General features: G+C 37.0%; 1 protein-coding gene and 1 non-coding gene across 4 annotated transcripts in view; both read left to right on the top strand.

The window, feature by feature from the left end:
* DEPDC1B (DEP domain containing 1B) overlaps nucleotides 1-13,430 on the top strand; it is an 84,433-nt gene extending 71,003 nt beyond the window's left edge. For 2 of the 3 annotated variants that reach the window (XM_027041358.2, XM_027041369.2), the window contains 4 exons: nucleotides 1,200-1,366; nucleotides 3,606-3,782; nucleotides 10,965-11,150; nucleotides 12,427-13,430. In XM_027041358.2, the coding sequence (XP_026897159.1) occupies nucleotides 1,200-1,366; nucleotides 3,606-3,782; nucleotides 10,965-11,150; nucleotides 12,427-12,588 (692 nt within the window). In that variant the 3' untranslated portion in view covers nucleotides 12,589-13,430. The remainder of the gene's footprint in view (nucleotides 1-1,199; nucleotides 1,367-3,605; nucleotides 3,783-10,964; nucleotides 11,151-12,426) is intronic. The other variant, XM_053223233.1, reaches the window with a different exon arrangement.
* LOC113594908 (small nucleolar RNA SNORA18) lies at nucleotides 6,557-6,687 on the top strand. Its single transcript, XR_003415395.1, has one exon. It is a non-coding gene; the product is annotated as a small nucleolar RNA SNORA18 (small nucleolar RNA).
* Nucleotides 13,431-16,190: the final 2,760 nt, after the last annotated feature.

The raw sequence follows: 16,190 nt of genomic DNA, 5'->3' as shown, positions 1-16,190 counted from the left end.
AAGAAGGTCTAGTGATGAGAATCAGCAGCAGTATTTTCAGTGAACATCTAGGATTGCACTTGGTGTATTAAAGCTCCCCTTCTGCTTCCTTTTCTCTCCCATGCCCACCCACTGCCATCAGGGCCAAACCCAAGCTCCTTAGTCTAGCGTTCAAGGCCTTTTCGGATCTCATCTCTGTTGACCTTTCCAGCTTTACTTCTATGCCAAGCCTGTGCTGTGTCCTAAGGAATGACTTATAATTTCCCTAATGTTGCCCTTGCAGATGTCTCTTGCAGCACCTCTCACATTTTGCCATTTACAATTTTTTAATGGGTGTCTCCTCATAGCACATCAGCTCTTCAGAGTGAGGGACCTGGCATATTTTCATATTTCCAGGACTTGGCACAGTTCCTGGCATATCATAGATGGTCAGAAATACTTACTGGGTGCCAAAGATGGTTTTGCCTCTAAGAGAAACCATTGGGAACTTGAAGAGGTTGGACATGGAACAAATAAATTGATGAAAGCAGTTTCTTCTCATTAGAGGGTTTGGATGTGGATGTGTCTGGGGACAAATGTGGTTGAAGAGAGCACAGTATTAGAGAACCGTGATTTGTAGCACAGTATTAGAAGACTGTAGTTTGGTTGAGGAGGGCTGGCATATAACATGATTGAATCGGTACACTTAGCTAGGAAGAACAGCTTATGTGTGAGGAAGGGTTATTTGATGTGTGTTGTTTGGAAAGAAGTGCAGCCATCTGGCAGTGGTCTGACTGTAGGCCAATCGGACCTGTTTTCAGTCCGTGAGAATCCTGTTAGATGGTAACCCTGCTCATCCCAGGGACATAATACAAGGGGGCAATTCAGGGCAGCAGTGGCACATTCATATCTTTGCTCATGCTGTCTTCATCCTGTAGTAACTGTGAGTGTTGAGTGTTAGGTTAGACTTAACCTGACTGCTCTTGGTTTGCTGGGAAAGAATACTACAAAAAATCTGAGAGAGGGAAATGGCTGTATTTGTTTTATATATTTGTCATCCTTAGTTGATGGTTTGTATTTTTGGTGCCAATGCATTAGATCTATAATCATTTGGCCCAGCGTAGTTGGATATGTGTACATGTTCTATATAATTTTAATAGTACATAATTTGAAAAATGTAAACATAATGGAGTCAAGTTGGCTATTGGTTTTAAAAGATTAAAAACTTCTCTCTAAATCAGGTTTGTTACAGAAAGAGAAAATGGCTATTGAAGCATTTCAGATTTGCTGCCTCCTCCTGCCACCTGAAAATAGGAGAAAGTTACAGCTGTTGATGAGGATGATGGCAAGAATCTGCCTAAATAAGGAGATGCCACCCCTGTGTGATGGCCTTGGTACCCGAACACTGGTAGGTTGATCTCTACCATCTAACTTGACTTCAGTTTGGCAATAAAATCCACCTGAGTAGAGTTTACTAGCTTGGCAGCCAGAGGAAGGTGCAAGGCAGGCTTGCTTGTAGAGCCATCGCTTGGAAACCACCCCAACACTAAACACTTTGGGTGTTAGTGTCTTAAATAACATAATGCAAAGTGGAGAGTGAGTAGGGATAGGCTCTGAGTTTAAAGGGGTCTGCTGCCTAGGGCCTACTGTCAACATAAAGAGAAGGAAGGGTGGACAGTGAGGATAAGTGGTCTCTCAAGAAAACAGTATTCTTTCCTCCACGACAAAAAGGGTTGTGAAGCATTTGTCACTATAACAAGTGGACGCAGCCTGTATAATGAGGTAAAGAGGAAAGAAGTAAAATACAGAGTTGGATCAGATAGCCTGGCAGGGAGATTGAGAACTTGTTCACTCAGGTTATGATCTTAGGGTCCATAAAATATTCTCAGTTTTGCTTACCAATGTATGCTAATTTTATTTTATTATTTTTTGAAGTTTTTGTTTATTTTATTATTATTTTTTTAATGTTTATTTATTTTTGAGAGAGACAGAGACAGGATGTGAGTGAGCTAGGGGCAGAGAGAGAGGGAGACACAGAATCCGAAGCAGGCTCCAGGCTCTGAGCTGTCAGCACAGAGCCCGATGTGGGGCTCGAACTCACGAGCTGTGAGATCATGACTTGAGCCAAAGTTGAACGCCCAACCAACCGACTGAGCCACCCAGGCGCCCCTATCTATCTATCTATCTATCTATCTATCTATCTATCTATCTGTCTATCTGTTTATTTTTGAAGGAGAGAAAGAGCAAGCAGGGGAGGAGCAGAGAGGGAAGGAGGGAAAGAGAATCCTAAGCAGGCTGTGCTCTGTCAGTGCAGAACCTGATGTGGGGCTCAAACTCACAAACTGTGAAATTGTGACCTGAGCCAAAGTCAGACGCTTAACTCATTGAGCCACCCATGTGTGCCACATATGCTAATTTTAAATTCTACTTTGCTAATGTTAGTATGTCTTTTAAAATAGGGTTTATGTTTAGAATTTCTTATTACAAAAATTTTTAATTTTCCTCAAAATTGGAGGCCTTAGAGCAAATTTGATGCTTCTTTGAGGTGTATGTCCTTTTCACGTCCAGGTGAACCCTGGTGTACCTCTGGGGGTCCTCTGGTCCAGTTTTAGAAGTGTGGGGTGGGGTAAGATCAGAGGAGCACTCAGTGCCCAGTAGAGGGATTCTTGACCTTGGTTTTGGTTGGGTAGATAGGTAATGGGGCTAATGGGCCTTTGTGAAAGGCTGAAGAAAACTTTGCACTGTTCCCCAGGAGGATACACATGTAAAATTTTGCATACAATTTCAAGGCATTCAGATTCCCTAAGGTCCATAGTCTCCAGGTAAAAAATGTCTGTCTGTGTGTCTCTCTGTACACGTACATGTGAATGAAAAATAAAGGATCCTCTGCAGTAAGTTGATGAAATGAAGTCTAATTAAGCAGAATTACATGATTTCATGCTTGTAGGTTTCAAAATAAGATTGTCAGCAGTAAAATTAGTAGGAAAAGGAAAAAGTATCTATCCAAAGGATGGTATTAAAGAAGGAAATAGTTAATATGCCTTCTATGAAAGCAGCTACATAATATTTTTTATATTTCTGCTTTTTGTAAAGTCTCATCATTTAATGAACTTGTTACAAAGTCTAATGATTTTGTTCAAATGTGATTGTCAAATGTACACCCAAAATCCTAGAGAAAATTACAGTTAACTGGGAAAAAACATAACTGTTGAGGCATTTATGTTGTGCTAGCAGATTTTTAAAAAATCAATAGTGAAATAAGGATATTAGTAAACTAAATGGCTTTAAAGTACTTTGAACTTTGAAATGCAACATGATTCAAGTAATGGTAGTGATAATAATTTTCAGAATTCGTTTATATATGTTTAAAATTGTCTGTAAAGGGGTGTGCTTTAAAAACTGCTCAGACAAGCATGTGTGCTGAGTCTCTGTGAGATGAGACGCACCTTCTGTTTTGCTGGTTGATAAAAATCAGCCCATCTCAGATGACCAGGTATGGCCAGGTGCCAGATTAGATGTGTACCCTGTCCTGTGGGCCATTTCTCCCTGACTAGTCACATTTGTTTTTTGCAAATTAGATTGAACTCAGTAGGGAAAGAAGACTTCATCTGTGTTTCATTAAAAAATACCTCCCCTTCTTGTTTCAGATGGTTCAGACATTTTCCCGTTGCATCTTGTGTTCCAAGGATGAAGTAGACTTGGATGAGTTATTAGCTGTGAGGTTGGTGACGTTTCTAATGGACAATTACCAAGAGATTTTGAAAGTCCCTTTGGCCTTGCAGACCTCCATAGAGGAGCGTGTGGCTCATCTACGAAGAGTCCAGGTAAAGAAAGGGATGGTACCAGTCCTTTAAAACTGCCAGCAGAAAGTCATGTAAACTTGCTAGGTTTCTTGGAACCTCTTGTTGGGAAGAAGTCAGTGAATAAATCTGTACAAAGTGCTTCCAACAGGGCTTGCTGCATGGTAAGCTCTATATGTGTTTGGTATTATTGAAAACTTATAGAATGCTTACTTGGTTTGGTTATGTAATCAATGCTGCATACTTCTGATTGCAACTTCCTTAAATGAATTTGTTTAGAATCTGCATATACTTCCTGATGGAAATGATTTATGTGTAATACATGTCTTGATCATAATCGCCCTGTGACATACATACAATTGATATTTGCATTTTTTCGATCAGTGAGCTAAGGCACGGAGAATTTACGTCACAGAGCCAGGATTCACACAGATAAACTCAGTTTCCAGAATCCGTGGTCTCTCATACCACACTGCCTCCAAAAAACGTGGTGTGGTAGAAGAATGGCCTTAGAGCCGCAAAGTCCTGGCTGGGCCAGTTCCTGGTTTTCCCTTTTCCTGGTTTCGTGGCCTTGGGCAAGTCTGTTAACCTCTCTGAATTGTAGTTTCTGCAAGTGTTAAAATGGGCCATACCTGCTCTATAAAATTGTTGCTAAGAGTAGAATACTGTATTGTAAAACCCCTAGCATAAATGTCTGACTTATAGCAGGTACTCGTTGAAAAGTAGCTTTTACTGTTGTTCTGTTAAAATGATGCAGAAGAAATGTAATGCATAACTATTATGTGGGCCCCAAGTGGGGTTTGTAGGTCAGCCTGTGGGAGCAGAAAGTTGATAAATGCAAGCAAAAGGTCTGCTTAGCTCCTTTGGAATGATTGGCCCTCTTTCTGCTTAAGCACTTTTTGAGGTTCCACAATTAAGGACCAGTGAGCTGCTATCTCCCAAAGTATTTTCAGGGTGAATAACTGTTCATCTGTTTCAGTGTGCAATTTAAAAATTAAAATAAAAAATTTTGGGTAATTGTCAACCTAATCTATTGAAAGAATTTGGAAACTACAGAAAATGTACACCAAAAACTCTAAGAGTAACACTACCTATTCAGTTAGTATTATCGTCTTTCAGATGTTTTTCTGTGTCATGTCTTGTCTTGCCTTGCCTCCCCCCTTCTTCTCCCTTCCCTTTCCTTCCCTTCCATTCCCTCCCCTCCCCTTTCCTCTCTCTCTCTCATTCTTGCTCTTTTCTTTTATACCTTATTTTCTTTTGATAGTACAAGAAATATTTCCCATATCACTAAATATTCTTGACTGACACCAGGGTTGTTGAGAGCTCAGACCCTGGAGCTAAGTGGTACTTGTGTTCTTGATATACCCTTTATTGTCCCTGTGACCTTGGGCACATTTTATAAAATGTCTCTGATTCATCCTCTACCTGACATCCCTCTTTTCTTATCTATAGAGTGGGATAATAATAGTCAATACCTACCTCCTGGGGTTGTTTTAGGGATTGAATGGCTTAAGATGTGTAAAGTGCTTAGAATAATATTTATCACATACTAGGCCCTCAGTTGGTAGCTGCTGTTAATAGTATCATCATCATTAGTGTTATGTCATTCCACAGTATTGTTATTATTGATAGTATAGTGTTCGGTAATATGGATATATACCATAATTTATTTAAATGGGTTTCTTTGGTTAGATTGTTTCCATTTCCCCCTCTATTTTGCAAACAACCTACCAGTAAATGTTTTGGTAGCTAGATTTTTTTGGGGGGGGGGGGTCTGGTGGTAATCCTTGATTATTTTCTAAGAATAATTTGTTTTAAGTTTATTTATTTATTTTGAGAGAGAAAGAGAGAGAATCCCAAGCAGGGTCCATGCCATCAGCACAGAGCCTGATGCAAGGCTCCATATCACAACCATGAGATCACAACCTGAGCTGAAATCAAGAGTCAGACGTGGGTGTATTTTAAGTATTGATTGCATATTGCCCAATTTCCCTTTAGAATTATTATGCCAATGTATATTCCCATGAATTGTCTAAGAAAGTGTTCATTTCTTTGCACCCTTGTGCTACTTTGGGTATTATCATTAACACATATACCTTTGCTGTTTTAACGGGTAAAAAGTGTAACCTTAGTGCTGTTTTAGTTAAATCTTCCCTCCGCCCAATATTTCTATGACCCTAACCTATAAAAAAGGTAAAGAAGAAATACTTCACTGAATTTCTGCAGGGAGAATTGATAGCAGTAGCTATGTCCCTCTATATGCTTGCTGGGTTTGTGTGTCCCATAGCACAGGCATATGCTGCAGCAGCTTATAACTGAGCCCTTTGCTCTCAGTTGAGGATCAGAAGGCTGAGCTGTGCTGATTCATTTAACTGCACATTATCATGATCTTGAGGAGGGCACTGCTCTGGCACTACATAAAACCAGTAAGCACTCATTTGTCCAATTACATTTTCTCTGTTGGAAGTACTCCGTAGAATTGCTGACCAGTTGTTTCAGTATCAGATTTCTGTTCTCTCATGTGGACTACTCAGCCCTTACAGCATGTGAGATTTAGGGAAGTGCTTCTCTGAAAATGAACAATGTTACTTGGATTGTTCTGGGGAAATTACACAGCTGATCCTGGGATAGATAAATTGTGAGGTAGGTGTTTTTGACACCAACCTTTTATCAGCCTTGACTACAGTCCTCTTCTTCCTTTGCTATCTTTAATCATAGATATCTAGAATTTTCCTTACTAGGCTTCTGGCTGCAGAAGAACAAAAGGTGTTATATTTTTGGGAAGATGGAACACTTTAACTGAGGTCTATCCTGATGGGGCTTTGTCTCTAGACCTACATCATTGGAAACTCCTCATAGAGTATATGTGTGGTTTACTGTAGTCACAGAACTATGTGTTTAGATCTGTAGGAAGAACTACAAGACGTCTTTCTGCTAAAACTATGTGAAAGATGTAATAGTCAAATTTTTTAAGTCTTAGGTATTGGCATATCCCAACAATCTCTACAGTTTTAGGGTGGGATAGTTTAGGGGTGATTATGATTTGCACTCATTTACATTTAGAGGTTGTCTGAAATTGAGCACCAGGAAGATCAGATCTACCTACTCTGACCCTAAATGTGTGGGGAATTTTTGAAGTCTGTCCATATTCAAGTGGAGATCAAAGAAGTCCGACTGAAAAGAACTCTGGAGTGACAGTGACAACTGGGGATTGAACCAAAGTGCTTTTCAGAAGGGCTATTTTGAAGATTATGATTCTGATTTTGGAGAAACTGTGGTGATTGGCAGTGCAAAGAATCACATGTAAAATTCTTTAATTAAAAATTTATTGACCTAAGGGGCGTTCAGGAATCTACTCCTGAAATCATTGTTGCACTACATGCTAACTTGGGTGTAAAGTAAAAAAAAAAAAAAAAAAAATCATTGTCTACTAAAGTCTGAGGCCTGTGTTTTGTTAGGCTTGCTTTCTGGAGATTTAGGATTTGATTTTAGTGGACCATGTTTCCAAGTTTCTTTGTATGCCTTATGATCTTTTGTTGAAACTTGGGCATTTGATAAAACACCCACATCACCTCTTTGCAGACTGGCTCCATGCAAAGAAAAGTCTTCCCCTTCAGCCTAGCATGAAGGCCTTTATTGGGCATGGGTCTTCCCTGCGTCTGTGGGTGTGCTTTGTTCCCAATCCCCCTGTAAAAAGGTCTGCTTTTTAAATGTATTAATTTCTATAAGAGTTTCACAAGTCCAAATCCTAGACCATTTGACCACCTTCGCATTGACAGACACCACTGTTCTTGTTTTTTAAAAGATTTAATTTTTTTAAAGTAATCTCTACACCTAACGTGAGGCTTGAGCTCACAACCCCGAGATCGAGTCGCGTGCTCCCCCAACTGAACCAGCCAGGTACCCCAATACAATCCCATTGTTATTTATGGTTTGTGGTCATCTTTAGCAGTACAATTCATTCTACCTCTCTCTTTTTGACCACAGATGTCATCCTGGTAATCTTTGGCAAGAAGGCACTGGCAAAACCGTGATGTAAATTTTTGGAATTAAGAATAATGAGAAATTTAATAAAATTTAATAAAAAATAAAATTGGAGGAAAAAATATTTGAACTTGTATGCACATTATGATCCTCAGAATGTATAATGATGACAAAATTACAAGTTGACTTGAAAATCCACAATTGCAATGGGACGTTTTAATATATCCTATCAGGAAATGGATAAGATAATATTTGTTAATATCTAACAGTTAATAAAACATTTTAAGGAACATGTACAGAAAAAAATTATTACCTAAAAAAACACTTTAATTTCTTTCTAATTGAAGTATAATTGCCATAGTGTTACATTAGTTTCAGGTGTATAACATAGCCATTCCATAGTTCTGTACATTACTCAGTGCTCCTCACAATGAGTATGGTAACTATACAACATTGTTACATTATTGACTGTATTCTCTATGTTGTACTTTTCATGTCTGTGACTTATTTATAATTTCTAACTGGAAGTTTTTACCTCTTAATTCCCTTCATCTATTTGCCTATCTCCTCCCATCCCTGTGCCCCTTCTTCTGTATATGAGAGTAAATTTGTTTTTTTTTTTAATTTGTTTGGTTTTTTTATATTCCAGATATAAGTGAAATCATATGGTGTTTGACTTTCTCTATCTGACTTCACTTAGCAAAATATCTTATAGGTCCATCTATGTTGCCACAAATGGCAAGATATCATTCTTTTTATGGCTGAGTAATGTTCCATGTATATACCACTTTTTTTTTTTGAAGTTGCAGTATAGCTAACATACAGTGCTATATTAGTTTCAAGAGTGTAATATAGTGATTCAACAGTTCTGTACATCACCCAGTGTTCATCATGACAAGTGCACTGTTTAATCCCCATAACCTTTTTTACCCATCCCCCACCATCTGTCCTGTGGTAACCATCAGTTTGTTCTCTATAGCTGAGAGTCTGTTTCTTGGTTTGTCTTTCTCTTTATCCCTTTGCTTGCTTGCTTTTTTGTTTGTTTGTTTATTTATTTATTTATTTATTTATTTTTGGTTTGTTTCTTAAATTCCACATATGAGTGAAATTATATGGTAATTTTTTTCTCTAAGTAACTTATTTCTGTTAGCATTATACTCTCTAGCTCTATCCTTAATTGTTGCAAATGGCAAGGTTTTGTTCTTCGTGTGTGAATAACGTAGGTGTGTGCATATTTATTTTCAAATTAGTATTTTCATTCTGTTTGGGTAAACATCCAGAAGAGGAATTACTGGATCATATGGTAGTTCTGTTTTTAATTTTTTGAGGAACTTTCATACTATTTTCCAAAATGGTTGCACCAATTTACATTCCACTAACAGTGCACGAGGGTTCCTTTTCTCCACATCCTTGCCAGCAGTTGTTATTTCCTGTCTTTTTGATTCTAGCCATTGTGACTGGTATGAGGTGGTATCTAATTGTGGTTTTGATTTCTGTTTCCTGGATGATTAGTGATGTTGAGCATCTTTGCATGTTTCTATTGGCCATCTGTACGTCTTTGGAAAAATGTCTTTTCCGGTCTTCTGCCCATTTTTAAATCACATTATTTGTTTTTTTGATGTTGAGTTATATAAGTTCTATATTTTGGGTAGTATAACCTTATTGGATATATCATATGCAGATATTTTCTCCCATTCACTGTGTTGTCTTTTTGTTTTGTTGAGGGGTTTTTTGTTTTTGTTTGGTTTGGTTTGTTTTGATTTGGTTTGTTTGTTTGCTATACAAAATCTCTTTATTTTAGTGTAGTCCCAGGAGCTTATTTTTACTTTTGTTTGCCTTGCCTGAGGAGACATATCCATAAATATGTTGTTTAGGGTAATGTCCAAGAGATTATAGCCTATGTTTTCTTTTGGGAGTTTTAAGATTTTGGGTCTCAACTGACTAAGCTACCCAGGTGCCCCGGACCATTGTGTTTTCATTTTCATTTGTCTTCATGTATTTTTTTTTTAATTTCTTCTTTGATTTCTTCATTGATCCATTGATTATTTAGTTGTACATGTTTTTGTTTATTTCAGGTTTTTTGTTTTTTTGTTTGCTTTTGATAACTGATTTCTACTTTTACACTGTTGTGATTGGAAAAGATGCTTGATATGATTTCAGTCTTCTTAAATTTACTGAGTCTTGTTTTGTGGCCTAAGATGTGATCTATGCTGGAGAGTGTTCCATGTACATTTGAAAAGAATGTGTATTCTGCTGTATTTGAATGAAATATTCTGTATATATTTATTACGTCCATCTAACCTTGTTGATTTTCTGTCTGGATGACTTCTCCATTGATGTAAGTGGAGTGTTAAAGTCTCCTATTATGATTGTATTACTATCAGTTTCTCCCTTTATACCTGTTGATATTTGCTTTATGTAAATTAAATATATTTATTTTTAAGGTTTTTACGTACTTATTTGTGAGAGAGAGAGAGAGAGAATGAGCAGGGAGGGGCAGAGAGAGAGGGGGACAGAGAATCTGAAGCAGGCTCTGTGCTGACAGCATAGAGCCTGATGTGGGGCTAGAACTCACAAACCATGGGATCATGACCTGAGCAAGGTCCAATGCTTATTCAACTGGGCCACCCAAATGCCCCTGAAATTAAATATTTTTAATGGATGCTCGTTTATTTATAGGTCTTGGTATTATGTTTCCTCTTTTTTCTTCCTTCTCCCTTTTGCCCTATCCAATGTCTGAATATTTATTTTCTTGATTTTCAGTGTTAACATATTTGGAGATGGTTGTAGAACTTCTCTCTACATAACAGCCAAGCTATATGTGTTTCTCTGTCCATCCCCAAGAAAGAGAGGATCAGATTCTCCCGATGTGGGAAGGGATCCACAAAGTGTGGTCAATATTATAATTGTTTTGAATCATTTTTGTCAACCTGTTTAGTTTATGTTTCAACTTAAGATTTTATTTAAAAGAACACGCAGGTTTTTTATTTATTAAAATGGATCTTGGGTTTAAAAAGGTAAACATCTCTTACTTAAAACTGTGACTGTGGTATTTTTTTTGAAGTTATAGAAACACTGTTACCTTTTACCAAAGAGTTTTCCCCAAATTGAAGAATGATGTGGTACCCTTAGTAGGAGATATGCTGTATTTGATCTGAACTAATTTTTGCAGTTTATGTGAAAATATACTTATTCCATTCACTATTAATCCTTTTGCCTTAGATAAAATACCCAGGAGCTGATATGGATATCACTCTATCTGCTCCCTCATTTTGCCGTCAGATCAGTCCAGGGGAGTTTGAATACCAGAGAGCATACGGCTCTCAGGAACCTCTGGCAGCCTTGCTGGAAGAAGTCATAACAGATGCCAAACTCTCCAGCAAAGAGAAGAAGAAAAAACTGAAGCAGGTAAAAGAAGAATGTTCTTTAGAAGTCATTTCTTCTTCTGCCTGCTGTTCTTATATTTTTTCTTTTTATTCTCTGTTTTACTAAGTTTCATATAAATCTCATCTTCTATGACATAGCAGTTTTGAAAGTATATTACTCAATTTATACATTCCGGCAGTCTCATTGTTTTACACAATTGTGGTCTGTTTTCCACGTCTTTATTTTCCAGTGTAGATATTTTACCATTGTTGAACTCTTCATTTGTGGAGCTCTTCTCTATTATTTGTCCTTTGTTTTGTTATGTGGCTTGATGTGTTAGTGGAGTAATTAAATTCAGAGAAACTATCAAATGAGGACAGGTTCCTTTTGATTTTTTTTTTGAAAGGCAAATTATACTGAATTTGCGAATAGAAAATGTGTAAAACTGGAAAGGCTTTGGTTTTAGATCACCAGTATCATATTGTTTTTTTGCCTCGGGCAGCGCTAAAAGTTTTAAGTTCCTGCTAGGAACAAGGTTTAGGGTTTCATTGAATAGTGTTTAACTCACACTAGATTTACTTCAACCATTCTTAAAGTATTGATTCCAGATTAAGTGAATTGTTTTTATTTTTGAAGTCTGACTCCTGCAAGCTTGATCCCTGATCACATCATGCATATAGGATTATACACAGATCACCAGAGTTCTAGACTCCCAATCGTATTTTTCTCAGTAATTTTGGAGAAGAGTTCAGTGTTGAGGATGAAGGAAAAGCATATTGCCTCTCTTTAAGCTTTTCATAAAGTCATATATACTGGAATGTTTTCCCTTCCATTTGAGCAGAAGCAGGTGGGACTGAGTTGGAGAAGCTGGGAGATCGTGAAATGTAGTTGGGCCAAAATTTTCTTTAACTGTGTAGAACATAAGTTATTTTCAAGTCAGGATTACTTGTGAATATTTTTAAAGTGAAGTCTATTTATAGTTAGCAGTGGGGGAAATTTTAAGAAATAAGACCAAAATGAGAAGTGTATTTGAAGCTTTGATCAAATTTAAATTGAATTAGATCTATAGCAAGTGGAATCAAATGATCTTACCAAAAGAAATGGATTTGTGTTGGAGTGAATTTGATTACGATTAGTTGTCTTGTTATTCTCTTTTCTGATAGAGAACAATAAACATTGAAACAAAACAAAAACAGCTTGTATGGAATCAGATCAGAAAGTCTTTAATTTTAAAATTAGATCGCCTAATTTTATTGGCCCTTATGTGGGTTTTTTTTTTTGACTCATCTTGAATCTTTTTTTTTTTTTTTTTTTTTAGTTTCAAAAATCCTATCCTGAAGTCTACCAAGAACGATTTCCTACACCAGAAAGTGAAGCACTTCTGTTTCCTGAAAAACCGAAACCGAAACCACAGCTCCTGATGTGGGCACTAAAAAACCCTTTCCAACCATTTCAAAGAACTAGAAGTTTTCGGATGTAGTACTTAACATTGCTCTTAGAGATCTCTGTTGCTGTTGCCTCGAGCAAATTGGTGGTTATAGGAGGATTATGGTGATGGAAGAAAGAAGAGCAGAAAATAGAGGCTACGGAAAATATAAAGTTACCGGACTTCCTAATGTTGAGCCATTATCAGTATTTTTGTAAAACCCAATGCTATTTTTAAAGTGTACAAATCAGTTGAAAGTTGAGACAAACGTATAGTGGTATGGTTAATATGCGTGTCTGTAATTGTTACAAAATTTGTGGGTAGTTTTATTTTTTTATTTGTTATCTTTCATGGTGTTAATAAAATAATTGTACATTTCAGTTACTGATGTCTTCGTTATAACCAAGTTTTAAAAATAGTGTATGTACTTGAATAAGAGAGACACTGGGTACTGCTACTGTGATGCTCTTGACTTCACAGCTTAATAGTTGTGACTTCTCTTTGTGTAAAATTTGGTTTTCATTGTTGTACAGAGAGTCTTAAGGCTCCACATTATGATGACTGTGTCTTTTATTGCAGATTTGTTGGATGTTATGACAGCTTTAACTAAAGCTGGTTCTTTTAGAACATATATTAACTGGTGTTCACCTATATGTGGGGTTGATTTTCATTTGCCTGCAGTGGTATAATTTCAGTCTTGGCTGGAGATGGAAAATTGAACTGAGTAATCTTTTTGGGTCCCCTTGTTCCTGTGATTGTGAGTCAGGTCTTTGTTGTTTCGTGAAAAGCACAAATAGGTTAAGTAAAACAAGACTACTTCCTTTGTATTTCTCCCACCTTCCTCGTCCTTTGGAAAGTAAATGGAATGTAAATAAATACTGGTTTTTGTTTTTTTATGCTCTGTGGTGTTTATTTTTTGGTATTTATTTAGTTCAGTTAGAAAACATCTTCAGATGCTGAAGTTCATCGTCTTGGCCAGTGTCCTCACATCATTTATTTCTATGATAAAATGAGTGATGTAGGGCTTTTTATGAGCCTTCAGGAGCCTTTGTCCGTTGTGGCTAAGTGATAGGATATCTCTTGAGATTAGAGTACATAAAGACCCAGTTTGCTTTGCCCCTTTGCAAATAATGGTACACTTAGAGTATGGAGCATCTGGAAGCCTTCTTCTGTAAGTAATTACCCTAAATTTTAAGAGTAACAGTCACTAGTTGGCTTTGGACTGAATTTCCTTGCCTTTGCCCTGGCCCTGTTCTTTTGTTGCAGAATGCCTCCTACATGTGACTCAGATTTTGTTTACTTACAAGTGGATAAAAGTATTCCTCTTGGTTTGGATACCACCTTTTCCTCCGAATAGGTAAAGGAATGGGAGATTTTTAGTATTTTAGGATTTGTTTTCAGATCTTAGAATGATGTTTAGAGCAAAGAATAAGTCTACTTCTGCTTTCTTTGAGCTCTGGTAAACCTTCCCATTGACAGTGTCTAAGAGTTCTTTTTGCTTAATGTCCTCACCAAAACTTGCTATTGTCAGAGTTTGAATTGTTGTCAATGTGGTGGGTGTATAATGGTATCTCATTATGGTTTTACTTTGTGTTATGGGTATGGTTTAGCCAAAGACTTCTACTATATATGTTTTTTTACTTTTTCCATTTTTATTCAGATTTTAGTATCAGCCTGTCAAGCTTTACACATGTGTGCACACATACACCTCTGAGATTTTGATTTGGATTGTATTGAATTTATAAATCAATTTGGAGATAATTGCTATATTTACAATATTAAGTCTTCCAGTGGATGAACATAGTTTATCTTTCCATTTATTTAGAACAAATGAGAAAAAAAATCTCTGCAAAGGTTTGCAAATCGTTTGTTAGATGTGTTCCTAGGTATTTGATACTTTTAAAAAATATGTTAGTATCAAAAATTTCAAGTATACGGAAAAGTAAATAGTATCCATCCCTAACTTCACTAGTTATTATTTAACTGAAAAATACCTCTTGTTTGATCCTATTGTGAAGGGGGTTATTTTTAAAATTTCCACTTTCAGCTTCTTGCTTATATATAGTATAAAACTGATTTTTGTGTACTGATATTTGTATCCAAACTCCCTGCTAGGCTTTCCTGTTTTTTTTAATGTTTATTTATTTTTGAGAGAGAGAGGAAGGCATAGAGAGAGAGGGAGACACAAAATCTGAAGCAGGTTCCAGGCTCTGAGCTGTCAGCACAGAGCCTGATGTGAGGCTTGAACTCAAGAAACGTGAGATCACGATTTGAGCTGAAGTTGGACTCAACTGACTGAGCCACCCAGGTGCCCCTAGTCTTTCCTATTAATTCTAAACATCTAGTGTGATTTTTTTTTATTTCCTACATATTTATTTCCTACATAATAAGCAAACAATGACAGTTTTGTTTTTCATTTCTGCAGTCTATGGCATTTAAAATGTCCCCAGTGACATTTTAAGTCCCCTGTTGGTACTTGTGTAATCTTTCCTTGAATGTTAAGTTGGGTGTAGTGACACATTTGTAACAAATAGAATATGACAAAAGTGATAGGATATCTCTTGAGATTAGAGTACATAAAGACCCAGTTTCCCTCTTGCTTGCCCTCCCTCTTTCCCAGGCCTGCTCTGAGGGGAAAGCCAGCTGACCTGCGTGAGCAGCTCTATGGAGAGGCCCCTCAGGCCAGGAACTCCTGTCTGTGCCTTCTAGTGAGCGAGGACGTGAGGCCTGCCAACAGCTGTGTGAGCAATCTTGGAAGTGGCTGTTCTGAAACCTGCCAGCAGTCACGTGAGTGATCCTGCAAGCACACTCTCTCTTAAACCTTGAGGTGAAGGCAGCCTTAGCTGACGCTTTGACTGAAGCCTGAGGTCCTGAGCCAGAGGACTCAGCTTCATTGTGCCTGGATTCCAGACCCACAGAAACTGTGAGATAATAAATATTTGGGTTTTCCAGTCACTTAATCTGGGGGTAATTTGTTATGAAGTGATAGATACAATACACCTGCCAATTCGTTTTCCCTCCTTTTCTCCCTCCCTCCCTCTGTCCCTCCTTTCTTCCTTCCCTCCTTCATTTTTTAGAATTATTATAAACTGTCACTCTTTATCTTTAGCAATGTACTTGTTTGCAGTCTTTCCATATTATATTTTAATTGTGTCCCTTATAACCATCATATAGATTATTTTTTAAGATGCCAACTTGACAATTTTTGTTTCTAGTCAAAATTTTGTAACAAATTATATTTAATAAAATCCTGTATTTGGGTATAAACATTTATTGATGTTTTACGCCTCTTTGTCTCTACTTTCTTGACTTTTTTTGAATCTTACACCTAATTTCATGTTTTCTTCTAATTTGAAACTCAATATTCTGTTTCTAATTTTCTTATTGGGTCCCTGGAAATTGCATTTTACATACTAATTTATCAAAGTTTAAAGTCAGTAAATACCTTTTACCCTCCACGGAGGCTGTTCAGGGACCTTAAAGCACTAACAACACCCTCCCAAATGAGGTATTATTCTTCTGATATATCTTAACTTTATAATTTTTAAACCTCATACTATATCGTTTTTATATATAGTATTTGTTTATTAGACTTACCCATGTTTTACCACATTTCTCCTTAGAGTACATTCTTCAGAACTTAGTATTTGCTGGTT

The sequence above is a fragment of the Acinonyx jubatus genome, chromosome A1 (genome assembly GCF_027475565.1).
Source record: "Acinonyx jubatus isolate Ajub_Pintada_27869175 chromosome A1, VMU_Ajub_asm_v1.0, whole genome shotgun sequence".
Taxonomy (NCBI): domain Eukaryota; kingdom Metazoa; phylum Chordata; class Mammalia; order Carnivora; family Felidae; genus Acinonyx; species Acinonyx jubatus.
Note: the sequence above shows the minus strand (reverse complement) of the source record. Positions and strands in the feature narration are given on the sequence as shown.